Below are 26,526 nucleotides of genomic sequence, written 5' to 3' on the forward strand. Positions count from 1 at the left end.
TTGTTTTATTTATTTATTTTTGGCCGCACTGTGCGGTGTGCGGGATCTTAGTTCCCCCAGCCAGGGTTGGAACCTGGGCCCCCCGCCGTGGAAGTGTGGAGTCTTAACTACTGGACCACCAGGGAAGTCCCCATACTGTAATTGTTGTTTCTATTTTAAATTTATTTACTTATTTATTTTTGGCTGCGTTGGGTCTTCATTGCTGTGTGTGGGCTTTCTCTAGTTGCAGCGAGCTGGGGCTACTCTTGCGGTGCGTGGGCTTCTCATTGTGGTGGCTTCTCTTGTTGCAGAGCACGGGCTCTGGGCATGTGGGCTTCAGTAGTTGTGGCACGCGGGCTCAGTAGTTGTGGCTCGTGGGCTCAGTAGTTGTGGCGCACGGGCTTAGTTGCTCCGCGGCATGTGGGATCTTCCCGGACCAGGGCTCGAACCCGTGTCCCCTGAATTGGCAGGCGGACTCTCAACCGCTGCGCCACCAGGGAAGCCCCCTCTAATTGTTTTTTCCACTATCAGTAGTTTGGTTGTTTACCTGGACTTTAGAGATTTTTATTTATTCCCTCGATAAACACCCGGGGGTGCAGCCTGTTGTGTGCTTGGTTTGATTATGGGATGAGCCATTCTGAAAGGTTCACCTGGAGAAGAAACCAAGGTTCCAGCCCTGAGGGAGGAGGCACGGATACAAATTCCTCAAAACCGTGGCGGGGTGTCCGGTGGGCCGTGCACTTTGATCTCCTGGTTTCCATGCTCTGGTCAGCCCTGGAATGTGTGGCAGCTGCCGTGTTTGTCTGTCTGTCCTTCTCTCATCAGCATCGCTCATAAAGTAGGTGCTTAATAATTAACAGACTAAATTAGTGGGGCAGTGCTTTCCCCTGGCATTAATTTTTTTTAAGTTTAGTGAGGAATAATTGATACATATAATTTGTGTTTTTTTATTTGGTTGCGCTGGGTCTTAGTAACGGCAGGAGTGCTCCTTAGTTGCGGCACGTGAACTCGTAGTTGCGGCACGCGTGTGGGATCTAGTTCCCTGACCAGGCATTGAACCCGGGGCCCCTGCATAGGGAGCACGGAGCCTTAACCACTACACCACCAGGGAAGTCCTGATACATATAACTGTATCTATTTCAAGTGTACACGTGAATGATTTGATATACATATGCCTTGTGGAATGAGTACCAAGATGACTGACACATCTGTCACCTCACACAGTTACCTTCTTCTTTCTCTTTCTCTTTTTCTTTTTTTTTTTGTGGTGAGAACGCTTAAGATCGACTCTCAGCAACTGTCAGGTATACAGTATCGCATTCATTTTTGTTTTCAGTTGCAAGCCTTTGGGCCAGGTCAGCGTTCAGTCTGGACAGCGATCTAGTGATGCCTTGGGCCGGCGAGTTAGCTGGCCTCCTGTGACGCGGAATCCCCTCGGTGCATCTGGTGTTGCTCTCACGCACGTGCGCCTCTCGGTTTGCTGTCATCCTCCGTAGGTCGTGGACACGTCCAAAGGGATTGCGGACGTCCCCGAGTGGTTCAAAGGCAGCCGCCTCAACTACGCGGAAAACCTCCTGCAACACAGGGAAAATGACAGAGTGGCCCTTTACGTGGCACGTGAGTCCCGACAGCTGCTCGGAGTTTCCTCTCGTCGTGTGATGGGGCCACGTGTTCAGAGAGGCTCCGAAGCACTCAGAACCTGCAGTATACGATTTCCAAACAATAGCTCGGCACCTTTTTTGTGTGTGGTGAAAAACAGAGAATACTAACTTTACCATCTTAACCCCTTTTAAATGTACAATTCAGTGGTGTTAAGTATATTCACATTGTTGTGCAGTAGATCCCTGCAACGTTTTCACTGAAACTCTGTACCCATTAAACACTGATTTCCCCTCCTCCTCCCCCAGCCCTTGGAAAATTGTATTTAAAAAATCACAACCAAATCAAAGGATTCTTCCCTTGATAAAAACATTCCCAGTAGTAAAAAAAGAATCTTTAAATGGCAGATTCTGGGTGTGCGCCTCAAGGATGCCCTTTCCCTAGCCTTTCTTTTCCGGAACGTCGGGTAAACCTGCATCTGGTTTGCGTCCCCGGCACCTGTGTCACGTCTCCTGGGTGCGTGTCTCTCACCTGTGTTTGAACAGGTGTGAGTTTTCATCCGTGTCTGTGACTCAGAGCCTCTCTCTTTAGGATGGTGCGAGGATGACCTGTCCTTTCTCTCCTCCCAGGGGAAGGCAGGGAGGAGATCGTGGAGGTGACTTTTGAAGAGCTGCGGCGACAGGTGGCTCTGTACGCCGCGGCGATGAGGAAGATGGGCGTGAGGAGAGGAGACCGGGTCATCGGTGGGTGCTTCTGGTACCTGTCACCGTGGGGGCGGGGGGAGTGGCTTGGAAGGAGTGAGGTGGCGTCGGGTCCGATTGCACGCACACGGCTTCGCGTGTGTACGCGTGCGGCACACACCGGACGAAGAGGGCCGAGCCAGAGTGAGCTGGGCTGCGCGGCTCCCCGGCTCCCGGCCTCCATGTGGCCGTGTCCTCCTGAGCCGGTGCTCACAGACGTCTACTGTGATTATTCTTAATAATTTAAAAAATGAATTAGTTATTATTTTTTTTTAATGAAATGTGGTCCTTAAACTAAACACAAACCAGAAAGTTCATCAGGTCCTTGAGGACAGAACCAGGACCCCTTCCAAGGTCGGGAAAAGCTGCTGCATTTTCTGGGTCTGCCCACCTCCAACTCGGTGCTTTCCTGAGGAATTCACGAGGGCTGGTTTCCATCCTGTGATTTTCACCGTCTGTGCTGACACGATTGTAGCCTGACTCCTAAACCCCAAAACCCAGCAGGGGGAGTTTTATCAGTGGAGAGACTCACTAGACTGATTTCCTCTGACCCACAGACGCCAGGGCAGGTGTCACCAGCCTGCTTGTTTCCCAGATGAAAAACTGAGGCCCAGAAGAGAAAAGTAAACTGACCATTTTTTTTCTTTTTTAAACTTGGAAAGGATTTTATTAAAAAAACGGGTGTTGATTTAAACACTATAGATAATTTCGGTTCATAAGGTCGTTAACTGAAAGTATGTGGATATGCTCAGCCTCTGGAGGTAATAAATAGAGTTACCTTTTTTTCGGCTGAGCCACTTGCGGGATCTTAGTTCCCCGACCAGGGATTGAACTTGGGTCCTCAGCAGTGAAAGCGCCAAGTCCTAACCACTCGACTGCCGGGAAATTCCCTGAGAGTTAGGCATGAAATTTGGTAGCCAGGACACTTCTGTTGAACGATGGATTGTGATTATTTGGTGCCGCGATAGAGCAGCGCACGCCTGGGCCCGAGTTTCCTGGTGCCTGGCTGGGGGCCCCAGGCCACACCGTTCCTTGGGATCCCCGCCTGGGCCTCCTCACTCAGTGCGGCTTCTCCCACTTAGATCTTCCTGGTGAGAATTTGTTTAGCAGCATCCACTCCCTGGAGTCAGGAGACCTCCCCTCGGCGGCGCCTGGCGCTGCCTTTGGGCCTGTGGGGTTGGATGAGGTCTTTCTCCTCCCTGGACCTCGAGTTTCTGCATCTTTCAACAGCGCAGCAGAGAGGCTGAGAGGCTTGTTGTGCAGAGTCTCCCGTGGGCAGAGAAGTTAGGTGGGCTTTCTTGGCCCTGCCCATCTACACGCACCCCGGGAGGGGCTGGTGACAATGACGGATGTGTCCAGGGGCGGTTCCCAGTCTGGGTCCGGCTGGGGTTCTGTGTGCTTTTTGCTGCAGAGCTGGGGTCAGAGTTTAAATCGCTCCTTCCGGGATCAGGCATCAGATCTTACTCTTAAAGAAGAGGGCTTCTCTGTCCTCTGGCCACACGACTTCACTCGTGGCACCAACCCCAGTGGCATCGATGGTGTCCAGCCCCTGCTTGGAGGCTCGCTGACCCCCGCTGCCTCCAGGGTGGGAACGAGGGTCCGGAGCCGGGTCGGCGGCCCCGCGCGCTCGCTTCCTTCCTGCCTCCGCACTCCCCTCCTGGCCCCTGTCCTCCTAAGAGTGTCCGGCAGAGCCTTTGTTGGGAAGCCGGCCTCCGCCCCACCTGCCCCCAGCTCTGTCCCCAGGTGGCCTCATGCAGGGAAGCCCCCTGGTTGCCCCTGAGCCAGGCCCTCCTGTTGGACCCCCCGTCGGCATCTTGTGTTCATTCTTCAAAGGATGCGTCGTTGGTAGTTATCTGTTTGGTTTTGTGATGACTTGAGCATCAGTCTCCTTTGTTTGGCTCTAAAACCCACGAGGCCTGGGCGTCTGGCTGCTGGGCTGCCCTTCCCACCTCCGGGGGCCATGGGACCAGGGCTGCAGGCCGGGCCGTCAGCAGGAGAAGCCACCGGGCATGCTGGCGTGACCGTGCCTCCCCCGTGGGACTCACTGCAAGTGGGCGCTCGGCGTGTGTTTACAAAGAGGGCAGCCTTACCCTGTGTAAACCATGTGAAGGGGCCAGATCCCAAGTCTCCTTCTCAGATGATGGAGCTGGGCGTGGAGCGACCGCTCGCTGTGTTACTTGACTGGAGAGGAATGAACAGTAACGGGTGTGTAAGGGAAGTGCCTGTCTCAGCCCTGGATGGAATGTTCTCCTACAGATCCAGGGGTTTACCCTGGTTCATTGAGGTCTCTGCTCAGAAGCCGTCCATGCTGTCCTGTGGAAAAATCCATCACCACTCTCTCTGCACCCTGCTTTATTTTCCTTTGTCGCCTTACTGCCTCCTTGAAATCACAGGATTATTTGTGTGCGTGTGTGTGTGTGCGTGTGTGTGTGTGTGTGTGCACGTCTGTCTGTCCTCCAGTACCAGAGGATGGGGCTTTGTCTTCTGTTTACTGCTGCATCTCAGTCTGCGGGTGCCTGGTGCATAGTAGGGGTATAACGAGTGTTTATTGGATGAATGCATGAGAGTGCTGGGTCAGAGCAGGCATTTTTCTTGTTGAAACCTCAATATCTTGGGTTCTTCGTGGTCCAGTTTAATTTGTCTAGAAAAGGAATTCAAAAGGTTCTTGTACCTTCCAGTTTTCCCTCCAGTTTTCATTTTTAAAAATCTCCCTTTGAAGCAAACGTTTCTTGAGAAGGAGAAACGGAGAACAGGACATACTGGGGCTCCCGCTTGGCCGTGCTTACGTGGGGGGCGCCTACTCCGTTGCCCTTGACTCCTCAGAATCGGGCTGGTGCTTGGTGACACCCCCTTCTTGAGTGTCACGTCTTGGATTCTAATTTGACCTGAATACAGTTACTAGGACGGGGGACTGTGTTTCCCAGAAGAGAGCGTTAGGGAAGAGTGCAGAGGGGCATTGAACGGGGAGACGCTTGGAGGCCTTCAAAGATGCAGTTGCAGCGGCTCACTGCTCACGGCGCTGTTTCTCGTCTGTGAAGCGGGCGTCTCCTGGCTGCGTGTCAGTCTCCACAGCCAGCAGGTCACCCAGCCTCCCTGGGTGGTGAGTGCCGCCCTGCCTGGGCCGATGGCACCGTGGAGACACCTCAGTACGCTCACAGCCAAGTCTCTTCTCGGCAGCCGACATCCGTCGGCGGGCCTGCTGTGTGCCAGGGCTGGGCGGAGCCCGGGGGCCGTGTGAGCAATGCACGACCCCCTGCCCCGTGGGACACCCAGCAGGGGAGCTGCAGTGAACCCAGAGAAACGAAGTGCCCACCGCTGTGGTCAAGTAGGCAGTTGAGAGCCATGGGAGGAGGGGCCGCAGGAGAGCTGTTCAGGGCACCCCGGGTGCTGGAGCCCAGAGGACTTTTGTGTCACCCAGGGAGCCGTGCTCAGGGGAGGCCCTGGACCTTCTCCCTGGTGCCTTGTGCACGAATCCTTTCCTCTGGAGCATTTAGGACGATCTGTTGAATTGATCGTAGTCTTTTCGTCCATAAAGAGTCTCTGCCTCTATTATCATAAAAGCCCAGAGGACTTCCCCGGAGGTCCAGTGGTTAAGACTCCGCTCTTCCACTGCAGGGGGCCCGGGTTCGATCCCCGGTCGGGGAACCAGAATCCCGCAGGCCACGTGGTGCGTCCAAAAAAACAAAACAAAACAAAACTCAGCTTCCAACTAGATGGAGGGCTGAGTCCCTTGCAGGACTGTATATATCTTTTTTTATTTTTAAATTTATTTAATTAATTAATTATTTATTTATTTTTGGCTGTGTTGGGTCTTCGTTTCTGCGCGAGGGCTTTCTCTAGTTGTGGCGAGCCGGGGCCACTCTTCATCGCGGTGCGCGGGCCTCTCACTGTCGCGTCCTCTCGTTGCGGATCTCAGGCTCCAGACGCGCAGGCTCAGTAGTTGTGGCTCACGGGCCCAGTTGCTCCGCGGCATGTGGGATCTTCCCAGACCAGGGCTTGAAGCCGTGTCCCCTGTATTAGCAGGCAGATGCTCAACCACTGCGCCACCAGGGAAGCCCTGTATACGTCTTGACTGCTCTGCTCAGTCTTCATTCCCCTGCAGCCTCTCCTTCCCTTCCTCCATCCAAACATCCACCCACCAGCTGGCCAGTAGACCAATATCTGCGGGCCTTGATCTGCAGGGCATACCGAAAGGCATTTGGTAAAGCAGGGAGCAAGACAGGCAGTGTCCCTGCCCTCACGAGAGAACCAGATATGAAGTTGCCAGTTACGATGATTATACTTAGGTGATTATTATGCTAGATCTGGTGAGGGAGAAAGACGGTGTGCTTTGTGGGCGACTGGCCAGGGGACCTGAGTTCTTGGGGTGGCCTTGGAGAAGGCTTCCCTGAGGGAGTTCCATTTGCCTTCAGAGCTGAAGAATGAGTAGGGAAGGCTGGTGTGGGTGGAAGTGTCCAGGCAATGCAGGCAGCTTGTGCAAAGGCCCTGAGGCAGAGGGAGCTTAGAACTGAAGGGAGGCTGTTGTGACTGAGCCCAGAGTGGGAGGTGGGGAGCGGAGCGAGAAGAGGCGGAGATCGCGCAGGGATCCCTGATCAGAATGCGTTGGAGGGGGTGGTGACGGGAAGTGGTCAGGCTGACGGCAGTGATTGGGTCATCCGAGCAGGAGATGTCAAGGTGGTTCGCTTGGGCCTGGCCCTGCTCTGTGAGCCGCTCACAGCCGGCCACTCTCCCCACTCCCACCGTGACTCTGGGAGGTGCTTTTGGAAGTCCGCGGCATCCTCACACCCTGAACCAAGCTTTCTCCCTGTATCCCCTCCACAGGTTATTTACCCAACAGTGCGCACGCCGTGGAGGCCATGCTGGCGGCCACGAGTGTGGGTGCCATCTGGAGCTCCACGTCCCCGGACTTCGGCGTGAACGTGAGTCGGGGTCCCCTCAAGTGCCCTGGGTCTGCGGCCCCCGCAGGGGAACATTCCGTGTGATTTCCCCATGACATCTTGGGTCGGGGTGTGGGCAGCTGCGGGGCAGGACCAGCAGGCTGGGAGGAAACGGTGTCACGATGGCCCCCCGTCTCCCCGGCTGGTGACTCGAGATCAGCAGGAGAGAAGGAGCCAGAAGCAGCTGAATCTCTCTTTAAGTCTAAAAGTAAACGATCCTTCCTTCCTTTCCAATATTCCTCACGGCCAGCCTGTGTATCGGCTGCGTTAGTGTGTGTTACATGCGGCAGGTGGTGTTGTGAGTATCCAGCAGGAGATGCCCGGTCACGGCCCCTGTGACTTCATGACCACGTGAGGTTTTCTGATGTTTATCCTCTGCAGATTTGCTCATGGAGGATTTGCTCCATAATTGCCGTTTCGGATCTCTTACTTTGGGGCTGAGCTTTGTGCTCTGTGCGGGAGGGTGGCAGGCCTCTTTATCCCCGTAAAACCCCAAGGGCACCAGGGACCAGGGTGCACCAGCTGTGGGGTGGCCCAGGCAGGGGCAGGAAGCATGCACGGAGCCCCACCACGGGGAAGGAAGAAGCAGCAGAGCAGGACTTAGTGGGACCCCCACTTCCTGATCAGGGACCTTTCCTGGCTGCAGAACCTCGGGGACGAGGGACCCTCAGGAGCCGCGAGGCCGGGCCCGTTAGAGGACATGCCGGGCATCCACGTCCCTGACTGTTCTTCCTCTGCTCTGGGCGTGGCCCCTGTGCTGGGCACCGGTCAGTGCGGCCCAGGGGCTAAGGGCTGGCCTGGCTTTGCTGGCCGCGCATCCCTGGGTGAGTTATTTATCCTCACGTGCAAAGCAGGGGCATCTGGAAGAGAGAGTCTCATGATACGAGCGTAGACTGCGTGGGCCTGTGATTGACGCGGGAGGATTGATACACTTAGTATACAGGTGCAGGGACGGCAGGACACCCAGCTCTTCACAGTGTTGACCATGTCTGTCACGGGGGCTGCTGCTGAGCCTTTATCTCATCCTCTCTCGGTGGAGAGAGGGAGGATTCTAATGCTTTTTACTTCTAGGCGCGAGGGGAGGGTAATGATTATGTTGTTCCAGCTCCGTGCTCTGCGGTCCGTGTGCCTTGTCCACAGGCTGGGCGTTTTAGGTGTGAGCTTGATACTCAACTTCAAGCTATTTCTTTGCTTTCTATTTATTTATTTGGCTGCACCGGGTCTTAGTTGCGGCAGGCCGGATCTTTTTAGTTGCGGCAGGCGGGATGTAGTTCCCTGACCAGGGCTCGAACCTGGGCCCCCTGCATTGGGAACGCGAAGTCTTAGCTGCTGGACCACCAGGGAGGTCTCTCAAGGTATTTCTTATCTCCCCCCACACCGTGTGGAGGAGGGACAGACGTGCTTCTGCGACACAGAGGCCTGGAGCAGTGAGGCGATTGGCTGAGGCCGGCCCTGGCCCCATGGGATGAGGACTGGGCCCTTCTGAGTTCGGGGAGGGGGTGGTCACCCCAGACCTCACTGCTGGTGCCTGTGGTTGTGTCTCCTGGGGCTTTGCCGGGCCTCTCCCAGGTCGCCTCCACCCCGGATCACCCAGGGCAGCCAGGCCTGACCTGAGCCCCGAGCTCCAGGGGGCCTCTTGGTCCCCAAGGCGCTCTGTGAGGCCGTGTGAGCTGCTTGGGAGCAGGCCGTCCTCGTGGGGGTCCTGGAGGCTTGGGACCCTGTCCCTGGGCACTGATGTCCTTGGACCCCTCGGCAGGCCTTGAGCTGTGCTGCTGGGAAGCGGTGAAGGAGCCTCCGGGCTGGAGAAGGCATGTGGCATGGAGGTTACCAGCAGGCAGGCTCTTGCCTGGGTTTGAATCCGCCTCTGCCGCTTCCTGTCTCTGTGTCCTGGGGACACACCCTAGGAGGGCTTGTGAGGACAACGCGATTGACACCCATCCGGGGTTGGGACAGCGCTCAGACCTACCCCCCAAGCTCGGTGAATGTCAGCTGTTCCTAATGAGTAGGTGGGTGTTTCTGAGTGAATTGGAACTTGTAAGCAGTTGTGATGTTGGAGAAGCATTGTGCGGCATGGGGGCGTGGGCGTGGCCTTCTAGGGCCCGAACAAGCCCCTGCCTGAGGGCTTCCCAGAGAGCAGAGCTCCTGGGTTGGCCTCGGGTGGTGGGTCTGAGCCACCTGGTGCAGGGCGGGAGGCTTAGGGGACGGGCTGGGGCCCAGCCACCTCCTGCTTGCCTGTGGCATCAGCAGCTGGCCTTGACCCTGCGCCCATCCTCGTGGGTCTGTCTTGTGCACAATGTCACCGCCGCAGGCCACTCTGGCTGACTCTGGTCCCAGGTCCTGTTGTGCAGAGGATGCAGCCAGTGGTGGCTCTGGAGTGGCATCCCTGGCGTTCCTTCCCTGGTCTGAGGCTGATTCGGGTTTTCCGGGGTGGCGGCTCTCTTCGGAAGCGCACGCGCACGCGCACTAGAGGGCAGCCTGCCTCCGCCCTGGCCACGGCCTTCAGCACAGTTGCTTGCGGGAGATCTTTGTGGTCGTGATGGCCTGAGCCTCAGGAGAGCCCTCTATTCGGTCAGAAAGTGACAGGGCCGAACGCCGTTCTACCAAGATGCTTGGCGCTGCCCTGGGTTCTGGGAAGCGGTCCTCATTTTGCTGGGACCCTGGTGTAGAGCCAGAGGCAGGTAGCCATGTGCACGATCCTTTGGAGGGATGGTTGAGCAGTGAATGACAGTTAATGTATCAGCCTGGCGACTGCAGGGCCCCCCGGCTGCTGGCTGCCAGCTCCTAAGGGTGAGCCCCCCTGGCCGGGAAGCCCTGGTCCGGGTCACGAGCCACAGCGCTTGCTCACGTGGGCACCGGTACCTGTGTGCTAAGGACCTGGGACAAAGCAATGACTCCAGAGCCTCAGATGTCTTCTCTGTTCTTTTCCAGTAGCTAAAGCCTGCAGGGAAGCGTCTAGAGTTAATGGCGAGGTGCGGCCTGGGGCGGGACAGAGGGCTAACCGGGGCCGGGATGGTCCTCTTCAGCGGTTTGCAAATCTCTGCTTTAAAAAGAGGCTCCTGGGACTTCCTGGCGGTCTAGTGGTTGGGGCGCTGCGCTTCCACTGCAGGGGGCAGGGATTCGACGCCAGGTCGGGGAACTAAGACCCCCGCATGCCACGCAGCCAAAAAGAAAAAAAAAAAAGGAAGCTCCTGTGCTTAATTTCCGACATCACCATTTTACACCCTAGATGGTCTCCCAGTTTCAGTAAAGGGTACGTTTCTGAAATTTGCAGTGAAACACGAATGTTTTTCCTACTTGCAATTGTTTGCTGCAAATCACTGAAGAACTTCCTCTGTAATAAAGGGAAAATCGCCACTCTCTTGCGAATCCTGATTTTAATTTGGTTCTTTTACAATGGGGTCACATCATTGCTGACTATGAAGTAAGTTCTAGCCCCGTGGCACACACATGTGGGATGGTTACCAGGCAGTTTACAGGTGTGGGGGCGGGGTCTCCATACACGTGGATTCACCTGGCCACAAATGCGGTGGTGACCTCCCGTCTCCTTGCCAGGCTGGTGATGGAAGGACCCCGTCTGTTGGCAGGCCGCTCCAGGGAGGGGTGGGGACACCGCCTTTGCTCGAGGGTGCTGGGGACCATTCTTCACTTCTCCTGAGGCCCCTTGGCTCTGCCCCTGCCCTGCCCCTGCCCCTCTGCTCACCGCGTGCCCCTTCCTCCAACTCTCCCCCGCCTCCCCCGCGTCTGCTTGGATTTCCCACGCCCACTGGCCTCGTGGGCGCCTCCAGGTGCGGGGCTGCTTGTTCTTTGGGTCCCCAGCCTACCAGCCTCACCAAGACCTCCAGGTCCTGTGTGTTTCGACGTTTGGTTTTTTCTTTGTTTCACTGTTTACCTTTGAGTGGGCGGCTTTTTCAGAGAGATGGGGGGAGTCCAACCTCTGATATCCACACATCTCAGAGGGCAGCCTGGAGCCCTCCCCCTCACAGAGTGCTTTCAGGTTGCTGCACGCGAGTGTGTGCGTGTACCCGTGCACACGTGTGCGTTTGTGCACATAAACAGGACAGCTGTTCTGCTCGCACTGGTGGCTGTCCACTTGACCCCACATCGGCCGGGCTGTGGGTTTCAGGGCCTGATTGGTTGCTAAGCGTCGTACTTGGGTCAGCTGCGCAATCACAGGCGTGTTCATTTCATCGTGATGCGAAAGCAGTTCTCGAGTGAGCAGCCTCTCCTGGACCAGAACAGGCCAGCAGCTGGTCTCTGACGCTCAGAGATCCTGACCGGCTCTTGACCCGCCAGGAACGCTGCCGCCGTGTCGTGGGGTCTCTAGAGTCTTTCCATGGTGCCAAGTTCTGACCTCTGGTTGTGAAACACGTGTCATCTTAGCTGTCTGTTCTCTCTCCCTGTGAGGAGGGGTCACCTCTGTGATGTCTGAGCCCCAGGTCACTGCTTTCTGGTCCTCCCACCTGTGTGGGCTGGCCCACCAGGAGGGACGCTGGGTGTCATGGAGAAATCTCTGCCACCTTCCAGGGCTCTTCAGTCCGTCCTCATCCAGCTCCTCCCTGGCCCCAGGCTTTCTAGAAATCCTTTCCCTCCCCTGGGCCAGCTCGCCCTGCCGGGGGCTCTTTACTTGGTGCCGCTGAGCAGAGGTGCTCTCCGGGGTCTTCCTGGGACGCGCTGGCCGTGGTTCTCGCGTCCTTCTCCCGATTCAGTGTTCGGGGACCCCAGTCCTGGCTCTCTTCTGCCGCCCTTTGGTTCCCTGTCCCAAGGGCTAGTCTTTCCTTTGTGGAGTCAGCGCTCTGGTTGAGAGCAGCAGCCGCCAGGGCACAACCGAGCAGGCTGTAACTCCAGCTCTGCCACTGGCAGGTTGTGAAGCTTTGGGCAAGTGGCTTACCCTGGCTCTGTCTCACCAAGGATGTGGCGGCGATCACAGCCCCACCCGCTGCTGGGGGCCTGACCTCAGATGTGTGAGTGCCCGGCGCCAGCTGGAGAGGCGCACGGTGAGCTCTCAGTGCACTAGGGGTTTTTATTGGCAGCAATGTTCCTCCCGGCCAAAGCGCGGACTCTGTCCCTCTTAGAACCCTGGGGTCCGGGCACGCTGTTCATTTTGCTGTGTGGAGTTTGTACAGGGCCACCTTGCTGAGCCCGGTTCTAACGGTTCTCCTGGCGGGTCTCACCGGCTTTCTTCGTAGCCCTTCCTGTCGTCCGCTGCTTGGCTCCCTCCTGCCAGCTCCAGGCTCCTTGCAAGACGGGGGCGCCAGGAGAGCATGGAAGTCCGCGCACGGATGCCAGTGTCTGTTCTTTACCAGGACTCTTTTATTTTTTTTTTATGTGGCCGCACTGTGGCATATGGGATCTTAATTCCTGATCAGGGATCTAATCCGTGCCCCCGGCAGTGGAAGCACACAGAGCCCTTAATCGCTGGACCTCCAGGGAGTTCCCACCAGGCCTCTTATCTTTACCATCAAGAGTCAGGTGTTGGCCATAGACTTCTGCCAGACACCATTTGTCAGTGAGGAAGTTTCCAGCTTACTAAAGCTTTTTGGGAGGAAAGCGTGTTGCATTTTATTGAAAGCTTTTAAGATAATCAAAATATTTTTCCCCTTTAATCTGTTAGTGTAGTAAATTACATTGGTCTAACCTCTTTTTTGGTTTGTGCGTTCTCTGTCTCTTTCTGTCTTCTGTAATAGTTTATAGAAAGGAATGTCCTAGTGTGTGAGGATTTGGTGGCACTTTCCTGCAGTTCTGTACCTCCCTGGTGTCTGTGTTAAGAGGTCACCTTTGGGGGCTTCGCTGGTGGCGCAGTGGTTAGGAATCCGCCTGCCAGTGAAGGGAACACGGGTTCGAGCCCTGGTCCGGGAAGGTCTCACATGCCACGGAGCATCTAAGCCCGTGCGCCACAACTACTGAGCCTGCGCTCTAGAGCCCGTGAGCCACAGCTACTGAGCCCACGTGCCACAACTACTGAAGCCCGAGCACCTAGAGCCCGTGCTCCGCAACAAGAGAAGCCACCGCAGTGAGAAGCCCGCGCGCCACAACTAGAGAGAGCCTGCACTCAGCAATGAAGACCCAGTGCAGCCAATAAAAAAAGAAAAAGAAAGTGGGGGCTAGACTTTTGACTGCTTTTTCTCCTGTGGTTATTGTCTCTTCAGGTGCTCTGCTGCTTCTTGAATCATTTTTGATAAATTTACATCTTCTTGGGGAATCATCCACCTCATCTGGCTTTCATGAATTTATTAACAAAATTGAACATAGTGCTTTGTCATTTATTATTCCCTCTTTCTGTAGTAAAGTGTGGTTTCCAACTTTGTAGGGTTGTATGCCTCAGTTTATCCATCTGGAATATGGGGATAATAATTCTATGTCAGAGCATTAAGTGAGTGGATGTTAGTAAAGTGCCTAGGACAGTGCCTGATATGTAATAAGTACTATGTAAGTGTTGGCTAGAAATATCTGTCTTCTTGGTCAGATTTGTCAAGAGGCTTATTTTATTGATCTTTTTGGAAAAAAGATTTTGGTTTTATTGATCAAGTCCATCATTAATTTTTCCTTATGGCTTTAATTCCTTCCTTTCCCCCCTCCCTCCCTTCTCGCCTTCCTTCTTTTCATTTTCCTGGCTACCTAAACCATGGGTATAGTTCACTGAAAACGATTAGAAACTGGAAACAAAAACATTTATAATCGCTTTGCTCCTCCCCCGCCCCAATAGATTATATGTTCCAAGGAGAAAGAACTGTGGTTCGTTGCCTGGCACAGTAGATGGAATAAACAAATGCTTTCTCCGCCCGCAGCTCTTCTCTGTTAGTTCAGCTTCTGGTCTTGAAAATCCGATGGCACTGAAAATAGTATCAGTCCTTGAATCTTTAGCCCAGAGAGAATCAAATTTTATTGTGCATTAGAATCACCCGAAGCGCATGTGAAAACACAGATTGCTGGGCCACCTCCAGACCTTCCGGTTCAGTAGGTCTGGGGCCCCGAGTGATGCTGTTGTCACCAGGACCCCTCCGAGGGCCCCCGGCCTCCCCTTGTCTTAGGCATGTGCTCTGCTGCCTCCCGGGAGCTCTGAGAAGCAGTGCCTGGCCCACTCCAGGCCGGTTAATTAGTTACCTAATGAGTGTAATTAATCGCCACGCCACAGGTGGCTCTAACCTGCAGCCGGGGTGGAGACCCTGCCCATCCGGTCCTCACACGGAGGTTCTGGCATCACTGCTGGTGCCCTTGAAGTAGCCCAGGCATTGACCTCGAGCCGCTGCGTTGGACTGGGGGATCAGGGGGGCCGTCTGGGCGATGAACAGCACCGTTCCAGGTGCTGTTCTTGTGGATGGAAACGGCTCCACCAGGGTCTGCACTTGGCAGGCCGAGGGAAGCGGGAGGGGAGCCCACCCGAGAGGGCCGGTACCTGTCACCCTCGGTGTCGCTCAGGTCGTATCAGTGCATCATGGGGTTGCGCGTGGCAGTTCACAGCGGTTCCCGAAACAGATTCCGCAAGTGCACGGGGGTGGGTGCGCCTTCTGTCAGGGAGAGGGGGTGCTTGGCGGGACGGTGATTCCGTGTGTGGAGAGACAGACAGCTGGGTGTGGAGAGCCTGCTTTTTCTCACAGGGCTTCTTTACGAGGGTACACGTTTGTGAGTTCGTGCATTTGTTTGGCAAGAAGTATCATTTGGAGGATTCACTTAATTTAATCACTGAAGATTAAAGGAGGGCCTAAGTCTTCCCTTCCATATGCCAGAGGAGCTGTGTTGGGAGGCTCTTGCTGTAAAATGGGGGATCTCTGTGGTCGTGCAAATACTCACCCTGTGTTTTCCCATTTGATAGACGCGGTGTATGTCTGTCAGTCCGTCCGGTGTTTCTTTGTACCAGTGCTTTCTTTGAAGCGATGATCCTGTCTCGGGTGCGTGTCCCGTGTGCTTGGCTGTCTTTCTTGGCCCCTGGGTGACGGGGACACAGGGACGTGGCTAGTGCGCTGGGCACGCTGCTTTTTCTTTCCTTGGAGATGCAGCCGTCCCGTTGGCTGCTGGAGGATTTTGCCTTTTGGATGAACAATGACGACTCTTTCCTTCCACTCTAGGGCGTTCTGGACCGGTTTTCTCAGATTCAGCCAAAGCTCATCTTCTCCGTGGAGGCCGTCGTGTACAACGGCAAAGAGCACGTGCACCTGGACAAGCTGCGGCAGGTTGTTAAAGGTGCGTGGGCTGGCGTGGGGGCGGGGGCGGGGCTGAGAGCCCCCCAGGGGTCCCAAGAGCCCTGCAAAAACGGAGTAGTCTCAGTCCTAGGTTGTGTGACGTTTCAGCAAGAAAGAAAAAGATTAGCGACTGGGCTTCCCTGGTGGCGCAGTGGTTGAGAGTCCGCCTGCCGATGCAGGAGATGCGGGTTCGTGCCCCGGTCCGGGAAGATCCCACGTGCCGCAGAGCGGCCGGGCCCGTGAGCCATGGCCGCTGAGCCTGCGCGTCCGGAGCCTGTGCTCCGCGATGGGAGAGGCCACAACAGTGAGAGGCCCGCGTACCGCAAAAAAAAAAAAAAAAAAAAAAAAAAAGATTAGCGACTAGGTATGCTGTGTCCTGTAAGCTTGTGTTTTCTCCTCCCGGCTGCTTTCAGGACTAGCAGACCTGAAGAAAGTGGTGGTGATCCCTTACGTTTCCTCCAGGGAGAAGATAGACATTTCCAAGATTCCAAATAGGTAAGCCAGCCGCTTGCTGACCACTGGTTGTGTGTGACACCCACTCAGAGTCCCACCGGGCTGCAGGTTCTGTGGGTCTTTGCACTTGGAGTTGGAGCGTTTTAGAGGTGCAAGATGTCTTAGTTAAAAATCGTCATTGTGTAGACGGGGACCCGAGGGCCCCAGGGGGAAATCCCTCGGGGCCACGTGGTAACTTAGTGGCAGAACAGAGACTGTCGCAGGCATGCTAAGTCTTCCTGTCTCGTGTTCCTTGGAAGTGGTGGTCTTGGGTGGGGCCCGGCTGGCTCCCTGGATTGGCCACAGCAGTTCTGAACCGGGACTAATGTGTGTCCACAGGTGCATATGTGTGTGGCTGTGCGTATGTGCGCACACACACGTACACTTCTGTGTATGTGGTCCATATGTATGTATATTTGTATGCAGGTATATATACACACGTGCATCCACTCAAAGGTATACACGTACATAATATATATGTATATATTTTTTTCATTTTACAACCTATTTTTTGTTGCCATTGCTAATGGCATCTTCCTTTGCTTTTCGGACATTTATAAGCCAATAGACCACAGGCCTTGACGTGGAATAGAAAGGTGAGCACCTTAATTCTGAACAGAAGTTAAGAAAACGGATTATGATTTGGTCCAAGTTGAGATTCTTCCCAAAGTTCTTGTTATACACCTTTCATCTCTCTGTAAGCCATCACAGAGGAGAGAGTTCTGAGATCAGACGTGTTTACCTGTGCAGGTAAACCTGTCCCTTTAGCCTCGCGTCTGGGCTACAGGCAGGAGTCTCTGAGTGGCCCGGGGACTTGGACTGTCCCCTAGACAGTGGGAACCTTGCCGACCTTGATAAATGACACCCCCCACCGTGAATATAGCTCCCCTGGTTTTACTGATGGGGCCGTATGCACAAAGGCCAGGAGGAAAACAGGATGGTTTGATGGCCCCGTGGTGGCTCGGCTTCTATTTTTCTGAACGTGTTTATTGGTGATTGATAGAAAGTGAGAGCATCCAGAAGTAACATTAACCACTTCGTGTAGTTTCAGGCAGTGCCGAGAGCTCCGCAGCCCCGCTCCCCGCTGCGAAGCAGGCCCCCAGCGCTCTCCAGCCTTTGATTGCTGGGTGCCTCAGATAAACCGAAAGGCACCTCTGCGCCTCTGTGGGGGGACTGCCCTTTGGCCTTTTCCTTTTTAGAAGAAGCAACAAGAGTTATCGCTATTGACTGTGATTTATAGACCGATGGAAAGAAAACATTCTTCTCTGTGTGGAGCATCGATTCGATTGGGCCCTTTGTGTAAATGGGATTTGCATGGGAGGTGGAGGTGGAACGGGCCTTTCATTGGCTGGAAGGTTCCACAGTGAATAATCTTCCTGACACTCTGGAGAGGAAGGGTCTGCTTGTTTACCGCTCAGCATTATTTGGGGTGCCCAATTCAAATGGCCGCACCTCCCCCAGGAGACATCCTCATCTTTTTTTTCGTTTAAAGATTTATTTTTATGTATTTATTTATTTATTTTGGCTGCGCTGGGTCTTTACTTAGATGCAGCATGTGGGATCTTCACTGAGGCACTTGGGATCTTTCGGTTGGGGCATGCGTGCGGGATCTCGTTCCCCGACCAGGGATCGAACGCAGTTCCCCTGCCTTGGGAGTGCGGAGTCTTACCCACTGGACCACCAGGGGAGTCCCCCATCCTCATCTTTAAGGGTGCCTTTCCATGCAAGACAGCACACTTCTTCACTTTCGTGTGCATCCGTTTGTATTTCAGAGTAATCCTCCTTGGCAGTTTGCTGCAGGCCGAGTTTAACTGACTTCTCCCCCTTCCTTGAAAGAAAGTTCCATTTGACAAAACGGTAGTTTCGATTTTTTCCCTTTCTTCTCCCTTCTAAACCAGTGGAGGAACAGGGCCGGGGTTTTGGAATCGATGTTTCCGCCGATCTCAAAGTAGAGAAACCACCTCTCTCCCAAGGTGGCTCTGTGGCTTCCGCTACCCTGTTTCTGCTCAGAAAACAGCCCCTTCGGCGGTTCTTGGTGACATGCAGTGGCGCTTTACAGCAGCTTTGGGGGCAGGGTAGGGGCGGGCTGTTTAGGCTGGAGCCGATAGCTGGGCTTAATTGTATTTGCTCCTGGACAGATATTTGCATCTGGCCATTGCGAACCTCAGGACACAGGAAAATAGTGAGAACAGTTGCCCCGTAGGTTTTATGTCACAGAAACTCTCGAGTTGGGACCTTGGCGCCACTTTCTGGCTGTGCCCTTCAGGTGTCAGAAGAGTTTACAACCCGGCATCTCCTCCCCTGCCTTCTCCTGGGGGGAAAGGGAAGGATTCAGACACCCTGGACTCCAGCTTGCCTTTGGGGAACCTGGGGAAACCAGGCATCTGCTAATCAGACAGCAGCAAACAGGAGGTGCGCCTGGGCTCCGGGGACTTGAGCATCACTTCACAGCCCCTCTGCAGAGCTTGCATACAAACAGCCAGTGTGTTAATTGCAAGGGATCCTTCTCCACAGTGTTTATTAAAGCGCTTAGATTCTCTGGAGAGACAGCCCTTGGCTGCTTTGTGGCGGGGATTGCCCTTTGGGCTTTTCCTTTTTAGAAGAAGCAACAAAATAAAGCGGTGCTCATAAAGCAACTGGAAGTTTTTGGGACTTCCCTGGTGGTCCAGTGGGTAAGACTGCCGCTCCCAATGCAGGGGGTCCAGGTTTGATTCCTGGTCTGGGAACCAGATCCCACGTGCCTGGCGCAACTAAGACCCAGAGCAGCTGAAATAAATAAATGAATATTTAAAAAAAGAAAAAGCAACCGGAAATTTTCACTCGGTTACTTTTCATTCAATTAGCGTGAATCCATGAGCCCCGACTTATCCCTTCTCTCTTGGGAAGCTTCCAGACAAGGCAGGTCCCTGGAATCTAGGTCGTCACCCAGGTAGACGTGGAGGGGGGCGAACGGGAGGACTCGACAGATTGCCACAGCCCCGCCCCACCAAGCGTTCTAGAACCTTCACCCTTTGTCTCCTGCGCCTTTTTGCCCGCAGCGTGTTCCTGGAGGACTTCCTGGCCACTGGGCAAGGCGCACGAGCCCCCCAGCTGGAGTTCGAGCAGCTGCCCTTCAGCCACCCGCTCTTCATCATGTTTTCGTCGGGCACAACCGGGGCGCCCAAGTGCATGGTGCACTCGGCCGGGGTAGGTCTGCACCCCCCCCCCCGCCTGGGGGCTTCCTGCTGACTAGGGCGGCACCCCGTCCCCGCTCTCCAGGTGGGGTGCTGCGCTGAGATCCGGCCTCGAGCTGGGCGGCGGGGGGCTGCTGCCCCAGCTGCCGAGGCCCCCTCGCCACGGGGTACCGGGACTCCACAGCGCCCCCAGGGCAAGGCCTGCACCGGGCGAGCCGGTGACAGTCACGCTGCATGTCGTGACCCCCCAGGGTGTCGTGAGTCCAACAGATGGTCCCTGCCCGCATTTCATTTTATTTATTTATTTTTAAATTAACTTTTCTTGGAGTAGAGCTGCTTTACAATGTGGTGTTGGTTTCTGCTGCACGGCAAAGTGAATCAGTTATACATATATCCCCTCTCTTTTGGATTTCCTTCCCATTTAGGTCACCACAGTGCACTGAGTAGAGTTCCCTGTGCTCTGCAGTAGGTTCTCATCAGTGATCTATTTTATACATAGTATCAATAGTGTGTGTGTGTCAGTCTCAATCTCCCAATTCCTCCCACCCCCCGCTCCCCTTTCCCCCTTGGTGTCCATATGTTTGTTCCCTACGTCTGTGTCTCTATTTCTGCTTTGCGAACAAGATCATCTATACTATTTTTCTAGATTGCACATATGTGCGTTAATATACGATATTTGTTTTTCTCTTTGTGCCTTACTTCACTCTGTATGACAGTCTCTAGGTCCAGCCACGTCTCTACAGATGACCCAATTCATTCCTTTTTATGGCCGAGCAATAGTCCATTGTACATATGTACCACATCTTCTTCATGCATTCGTCTTTCGATGGGCATTTAGCTTGCTTCCATGACCTGGCTGTTGTAAATAGAGCTGCAGTGAACATTGGGGTGCATGTGTCTTTTTGGATTATGGTTTTCTCTGGGTATATGCCCAGGAGTGGGATTGCTGGGTCATATGGTAGTTCTATTTGTAGTTTTTTAAGGAACCTCCATACTGTTCTCCACAGTGGCTGTATCAATGCACATTCCCACCAACAGTGCAGGAGGGTTCCCTTTTCTCCACGCCCTCTCCAGCATTTATTGTTTGTAGATTTTGTGGTGATGGCCATTGTGACCATGTGAGGTGGTGACACCTCGTTGTAGTTTTGATTTGCATTTCTCTAATTAGTGATGGTGAACATCTTTTCATGTGTTTTTTGGCCATCTGCCGGCATTTTAAACAGAAGGAAACAGGTGAGGTGAGAAGAGAAAATATCAGTGCATCAAGGGTCCTAAGAGGTGTTGGTGTGTTTTCTCAAAGCTGTCATGTAAGCGCGGGTGCGGGCGGCGTCGCCAAACTTCTGTCTGGCTGTGGGCTGGGGTCAAAAAGTTTGAAAGCCGCCAGGTTATGTTATGAAGTGCGGCTAACTGAAGGAGGACTTACCGTGCTGTGTCAGTCAGCTCGGGCTGCCGTAGCGAACTGGCACACGGGCTGGCGGGTCTTCAACAGCGAAGATTTACTTCCTGGTGGCCCTGGAGGCGGGGTGTCCAAGACTGGGGTGGGGGCAGGGTTGGTCCCCTCCGGGCCTCTCTCATCGGCTTGCAGGGGGCCGCCTTCTCGCTCTGTCCTCACGTGCTCTTTCCTCTCTGCACGCACATTCCCGGCGTCTCCTCGGGGTCTAATTTTCCTCTCATCGCGGTGGACGGGCGCCCACCCTGTCGGCCTTGTTTTGACCTCCTCCCCTCTTGGAGGCCCGAGGATTATCTGAGTGGAGAAACCTCACAGTGTCTAACAGCCTTCTAGCTATCGCTTGGTCAGATGGCAGTATTTGAACATGAAATATAAAACTTCTCTCATTCCAGCTCATTTAGCTTTTAGAGCTGTTCTCTGCTAGAACATCTAGAAGCTGTTGGACCCCCCGCCATAGAATCACTCTAACGCCTCAGTACAGCTCTGTACACAGTATTTTCATCAGAACGTGGAAAGAGGTTAACACAACTTTGTCATTACCTGGATCTGGATCTCTAAGGAAGATCCGATGGCAGGATCTTAGGAATTATAACCGCGAGATATACACGAGCCTGTTCACAAACAGTGGGTGACTTCACAGGAACCACGGAGTGGGAGGGAGGGGACGTGAGGGGTAAAGGCTTGATTTCTGGAAGCAACGCTGACCGAGCCGAGTGGCCTCTTTGTAGGAGCGAGTTCTGGTTGCTCACCATCCTGTGTTATCACACTGAGTGGGGCGTGTTCGCAGCCTGAGGTGTAGCTGCTGGCGTCGTGTTTGGCCTGGAGGGGGACCCCTGGGGTGCCTGGTCGGAGGCCCGGTATCCGGCCAGCCGCAGAGATGAGTGTTTTCAGAAACCTCGCAGGCGAGGGCGTTGTGTGTGTGTGTGTGTGTGTGTGTGTGTGTGTGTGTGTGTGTGTGAAAACAGCACATTTTAGGAAAAACTGAAATGCCCAACTGTACTTTTATTTTTAGTGCTCTTTGCCTAGAGAATGTCCCTTTTTTAGGAGTGGAACATAAAAATGTATTAGATAAAATGTAGTTTGCTCATAAAATCATTGTGCTTGGCATATTTAGAATATGGAAAAGTCAGGAAAAATTCTATTAATTCTGGCTTCGCTGGGCTCTTGCGTCTCTGGAGAAGTGACTAAGCGTCTTGCCTGTTTTCAAGAGTTCTCTCGAGAGGAAACTTGCAAAGAGCACGGTGGGCCTGCCGACAGCGCCCCTCGGGCTGGCGGCAGGGCCAGGGCTGCGCTGGGCGGTTGTGACCCTCTTCGGCCGCTTTGTGGTTTCTAAGCCCACAGAAGAGCCCAGAAAACAGCTTCCCTCTTCCTTCTTTTAAATTACTCTTCCTGCTTGAGGTCCAGAAACCATGCTGCTTATACTTCCTGACGCTCAGGGAAAGCATTCGGACTTGCCATCAGTATTTAGTGACTAAGGGACGAGCTATTGACGCGACTCGTGAAGGTTCCTATACGGAGAAGCAAGGGAGAGTTTTGTGCCATGGACAGAGTGAGGGCACTCTGAGGTGAGTACGTGGCAGGTTATGAATAGGCCGGGCTTATGGGGCAGAGCGTACAGGCGAAGATGCGGTTTAAAGGCCCATCTGAGTGAAAAGGAAAATAGAGGGGGATTTGCCACGGGTTCCTATAACCCAGGAGCCCCCAGGCCTTTCTGTGGATTTGCCACGTGAATACTTAGCGTTCATCGAAAGGGCTCCCGAAGTGTCTCTGGTCCCCACGTGGTCGCCCGCCTGCTCTGAGTGAGAGGGGCTTTCCCAGGAAGCCTGTGACTGTCCCGGGTGGGCGCGGCTGTGCTGTCCCTGACCCTGCCGTGCACGCGCGGTGAAGCCACCGGGCTCTCGGCTCCCGCCTGCAGGCCCAGGGTGGCCTCGGGGAGCCCTCAGAACAGGCTCTCCCTCCCAGCAGCCTTTCTACCGCCGCCTCTCTGACCCCCGTGTGGCCCGTCCGCAGGGCAGGCGTCCCCGCTGCGGGCCTGGTGACGGGGTGCCATCCAGGACAGACTCGGGAATAGGAGCGCTGGCTCTTGGGCTAGAGAATTTGTTGGGTAGGATTGTTTCTGTTGAGCTTTGAAAGGGATCATCTCCTCCTACTGGCTTGTTTTTGATTTCCCTTGGGTACAATGAGGGTCGTCAAGGCTGGTTTTAGTACGTGGGCCCCGATAGTTCCTAAAGAAGCAGGGCCACCGTTGCCGTCAGCTGGCGGCTCCCGCCTGTGGCCAGACTGAGTGCAGTGGTTGGCCTTTTCAGGGGCTTTGGAGGGGCCGCGTCCCTGATCTAGCCTTAGGATCTTGTGTGAGATCCACTGAAGGGATGGGAAAACCGAGAGATGAAACAGCTGGTTCAGGGTCCCCTTGCTCTGCTCTCTGCATTGTGCTTGGGGCTGGGAAGCTTCCCGTCCTCCCTGTGAGCCACAGACGACACAGAGTCATTTGGAACAAGTGGGGTCTGGGCAGTGGAATACTCTGCAGCTGTACGAAAAACCACGAGGGAAGCTCCCTGTATTGATACATGGAAAAAGCAAACTGCAGGACGGTGCGTCCAGATAAAAAAACAGCATAAATAAATACATGCAGACGGGGCAAGAAACATACCTGGAACTGTACGTGGGAAACATATATGGTTACTGGTTGCCGAAGGGGGCGGGGGGCTTGTCATGGTGTGTGCTTTCGAGTTTCGGTCCAAGCGAATATATTGCCCAGTAAACATTAAAATAAAAAATACTAGATCACATGTCAGGGTTGGGAGACAGGGGTCTGACCGGGCGTTTGCGCCGAAAGCAGGGTCTCAAGCTACCCCTTGGCCAAGGAGTCCCTGAGCTCTGATCGGAGGCTCTCGGAGCTGCAGACCCAGCAGCGGCTGTGCACCCCGTGGACAGTCTTGCTCAGGCATCCACTCTTCCCCGTCCACCACGAGGGAGCAAGGCGGGCCTGTAGTGCCCTGGTCCAGAGCTGCAGGTGTCCCTGCACCCAGCCTTTTACCCTCATCTTTGTGACTCTCCGCTCCGTGATCTTCACTCCTCTCTGCCTGAGGCTGGTGGGTCCCCTGTGCTCCTGATCACCAGGCGCCCAGAGCCTGCAGGCCGGCAGGGTCGGATCAGGGTTTCCTCTCGTGTCCCCGGCGAGTCTCGGGGGTCACGTGGCAGAGGGACGGGAGCACTGCCCGTCACGGCGAGGGTGCGCGGAGCTCTGCCTCTTCCTTGACCTCTCCTGCCGCAGGGCCGAGCGCCTGGGCTGCGCGTGCCTCTGTGCCCTCGGAGGAGGCAGCCCGGTTCACACGGCATCCCCCCCACTTCTCCCCAGGGAACCCTCATCCAGCACCTGAAGGAACACATTCTTCACGGCAACATGACCAGCAGTGACATCATCCTGTATTACACCACGGTGAGTGCGGGTGCTGTGCTGAGATGGGTGCCCTCCCCCTCCTCCGCGCCCCTCCCAGGACGGGCTTTGGTTCATTCAGGTAGGGAGGCCTTTATCTTTACTCTTCTTTTTGCCTCTCCACCTTTGCACATGTCAGTAGCCAGAAGCGCAGCTCGAGCCGCAGGCCGCGTGCGCCAGACCCCGGGCCGCGTGCGCGGGCAGCCCCTTCTGCGGGGTCCTTCACTCTTGCTCTCTTTCCCTCCCTCCCGGCGGCTGCCCGCTGGACTCTCGGCACCGAGGTCCGGCACCAGCTTGGCCCGTCCCCCTGTGTTGACCGCGGTTGCCGCCGGGAGCCCTGGAGCCCTGGGGAAATCTAGAGAAACCAAGGAGACCGTTAATTCAGTCTCTTGAGCCTGTAGAGGTGGGAATGCGTGTCACATGACGGAAATCTGTGGCTCAACCAGGGGGACAGGAACTTACCAGAGACGCCACGAGGACGGTCAGTTCCTAGTCGTGTGCAATAGTAAAGGGACTCTGACCAGTTGAGGCGGAAAAGGAATTTCCTGGAAGGCCTGGGGCGGCGTGCCGAGAGGCAGAATAACGGCCCCAAAGGTGCCCATGTCCTCGCTCGCGGGGCCTGTACGTGTCGCCTGATGCGGCAGAGGGGCGCTGCAGATGTGATTTGGCTGCGGCTCCGGAGACCGGGAGGGCGTCCCGCGTCAGCCGGGGCCCGGGGTGGTCACCGGCGTCCTTACGAGAGGGAGGCAGGAGCGGTGGAGCCAGAGGGGAGGACGCAGAGCAGAGGCCAGAGCGCGGTGGGACCATGAGCCAAGGACGCGGGGGCCCCTTGAAGCTGGAAAAGGCAAAGAAAGACCCTCCCCTGGAGCCTCCAGAAGCAACTCCCAGCCGCGCTGACACCTGATTTGGGGCACCCGACCTTCGGAACTCTCAGACAGTACATTTAGGCCACTGGGTTTGTGGCCGTTGTTTACGGCAGCGAGAGGAAGGGCGTGCAGGGCGGCTCGAGCGGTTACTTCCACCGCTGGGGATCCAGGCGTGAGACCAGGCGGGGCCTGCGGGCAGCGGCTGTGCGGCCAGAGGAGGACCGAGCCGCCGCTCCACTGCAGCGCCTGTGGGAGGCCCGCCGTCCTGCCCCCAGGACGGAGTCGGTCCTGCTTCCGGCCCTTCACGTGGTTTAGCGTGGAGCAGGCGTCATCAAACCAAAGCTTGAGCTCGAGGCGCTGGAGGTGTTCCTGACCCTGCTGAACCCTGGAAGGTGAAAGGTTAACAAGCGGAAGGAAGTGCTGTTTATCCCAAGGGAAGAAAACTCAAAATCAGCTTTTTCCAAGACCGCAAACATCCAGAGGCTCCAGAGTGATTTAGCTCCCTTTCCTGGCGGACAGTTCCGTTCTGAGATTTCAAGGAGGCGGAGTGCTGAGGCATCTTCCTAGCCTGGGAGGTCGAGGCCCAGGCCCCGCTTCCCTGGTGCCAGAGCCCCAGGGCCCCACACAGACACAGGAGGGAGCGCTGATGTGCGACCAGGGGCAGGTCGCCCCGCCACCCTGTGTGCCGAGCCGTAAATCCAGGGCTTTGGGCCAAATGATTTGGGTTTCTTTCAGCTGCAGGCTTTCCTTCCATCCCCCTCCCACATCGTGGGTGGTGCCGGGTCCCCACCAGGCTCCGGCCCTTTCACACAGGAAGCCTAGCCCTGGGGCGTTAATGGAGCAGCGTTTTGAATTGCAAAACCCCACCCCGGGGGCAGCTACAGCTATGCTGACCTCCACCTCGGCTGCCTCCCTGGGACACGGTGATTCACAAGGTTTTGCACCGAGGGGACAATGGAAGGACTCAAGGAGAGCCATTCTCTCAAGAGCAGCTCACTTTCCTGGGAAGCACCCTCCGCCCACGAAGGGTGGGGCTTGTTGTGGTTTTCGGTGGAGGATGCCAGGTACCAGCAGCAGCCTCGGGTGCCCGGAGCCGGCCCCAGCCAGGCCTGTGCTGTCACTTACTGACTCACTTTAACAGCTGGACGGTGAGGTGGCCAGGATGCAGTGCTGCCTATTACAATAATTCCTTGGGAACTCCCTGGCGGTCCAGTGGTTAGGACTCCACACCTTCACTGCCGAGGGCCCGGGTTCAATCCCTGGTTGGGGAACTAAGATCCCGCAAGCCGTGCTGTGAGGCCACCCCCCAAACAAGGAAAAGTAATAAAGATTCCTTATTAGAAGAAACTCAATTTAGAATCTTAAAACGCTTAAAAAAAAAAAAAAGGCAGCTCAGCTAAATGGAGGTTTTCGTGTGGCCCCCGGTCCCCTTTGCCGTTTCCATGGTGCCAAAGGGGGTGCGTGGGTCGGTCATCGTACTCTTACCCGCCTCACTCACACTGTTGTGACCTGTCTGGGGATTCTTAACTGCCACTTGGGTGCCACCTCCCGTGGCCGCCTGGTCCCTGATGGCGGGATTCTGACCTGGGGACACCGGGTGACCTGGGACACCGGCCGCATCCGCTCCAGGCTCAGGGTGGGCACCTCCCGGGGCCGCCTGGTCCCTGATGGCGGGAT

General features: G+C 55.2%; 1 protein-coding gene across 7 annotated transcripts in view; it reads left to right on the forward strand.

The window, feature by feature from the left end:
• Positions 1-26,526, forward strand: part of AACS (acetoacetyl-CoA synthetase) — a 45,984-nt gene that overhangs the window by 4,375 nt on the left and 15,083 nt on the right. For 5 of the 7 annotated variants that reach the window (XR_010836823.1, XM_059039692.2, XM_067014882.1 and 2 more), the window contains exons 3-9: positions 1,476-1,596; positions 2,208-2,321; positions 7,140-7,237; positions 15,319-15,433; positions 15,846-15,927; positions 18,963-19,110; positions 23,906-23,986. Coding sequence is in view for 6 of the 7 variants with exons in the window: in XM_059039692.2 (XP_058895675.1) it covers positions 1,476-1,596; positions 2,208-2,321; positions 7,140-7,237; positions 15,319-15,433; positions 15,846-15,927; positions 18,963-19,110; positions 23,906-23,986 (759 nt within the window). In the remaining variant the exon portion in view is untranslated. The remainder of the gene's footprint in view (positions 1-1,475; positions 1,597-2,207; positions 2,322-7,139; positions 7,238-15,318; positions 15,434-15,845; positions 15,928-18,962; positions 19,111-23,905; positions 23,987-26,526) is intronic. The other 2 variants (XM_067014883.1, XM_067014884.1) reach the window with 1 other exon arrangement.

Source organism: Kogia breviceps, chromosome 15 (assembly GCF_026419965.1).
Source record: "Kogia breviceps isolate mKogBre1 chromosome 15, mKogBre1 haplotype 1, whole genome shotgun sequence".
Classification (NCBI taxonomy): domain Eukaryota; kingdom Metazoa; phylum Chordata; class Mammalia; order Artiodactyla; family Physeteridae; genus Kogia; species Kogia breviceps.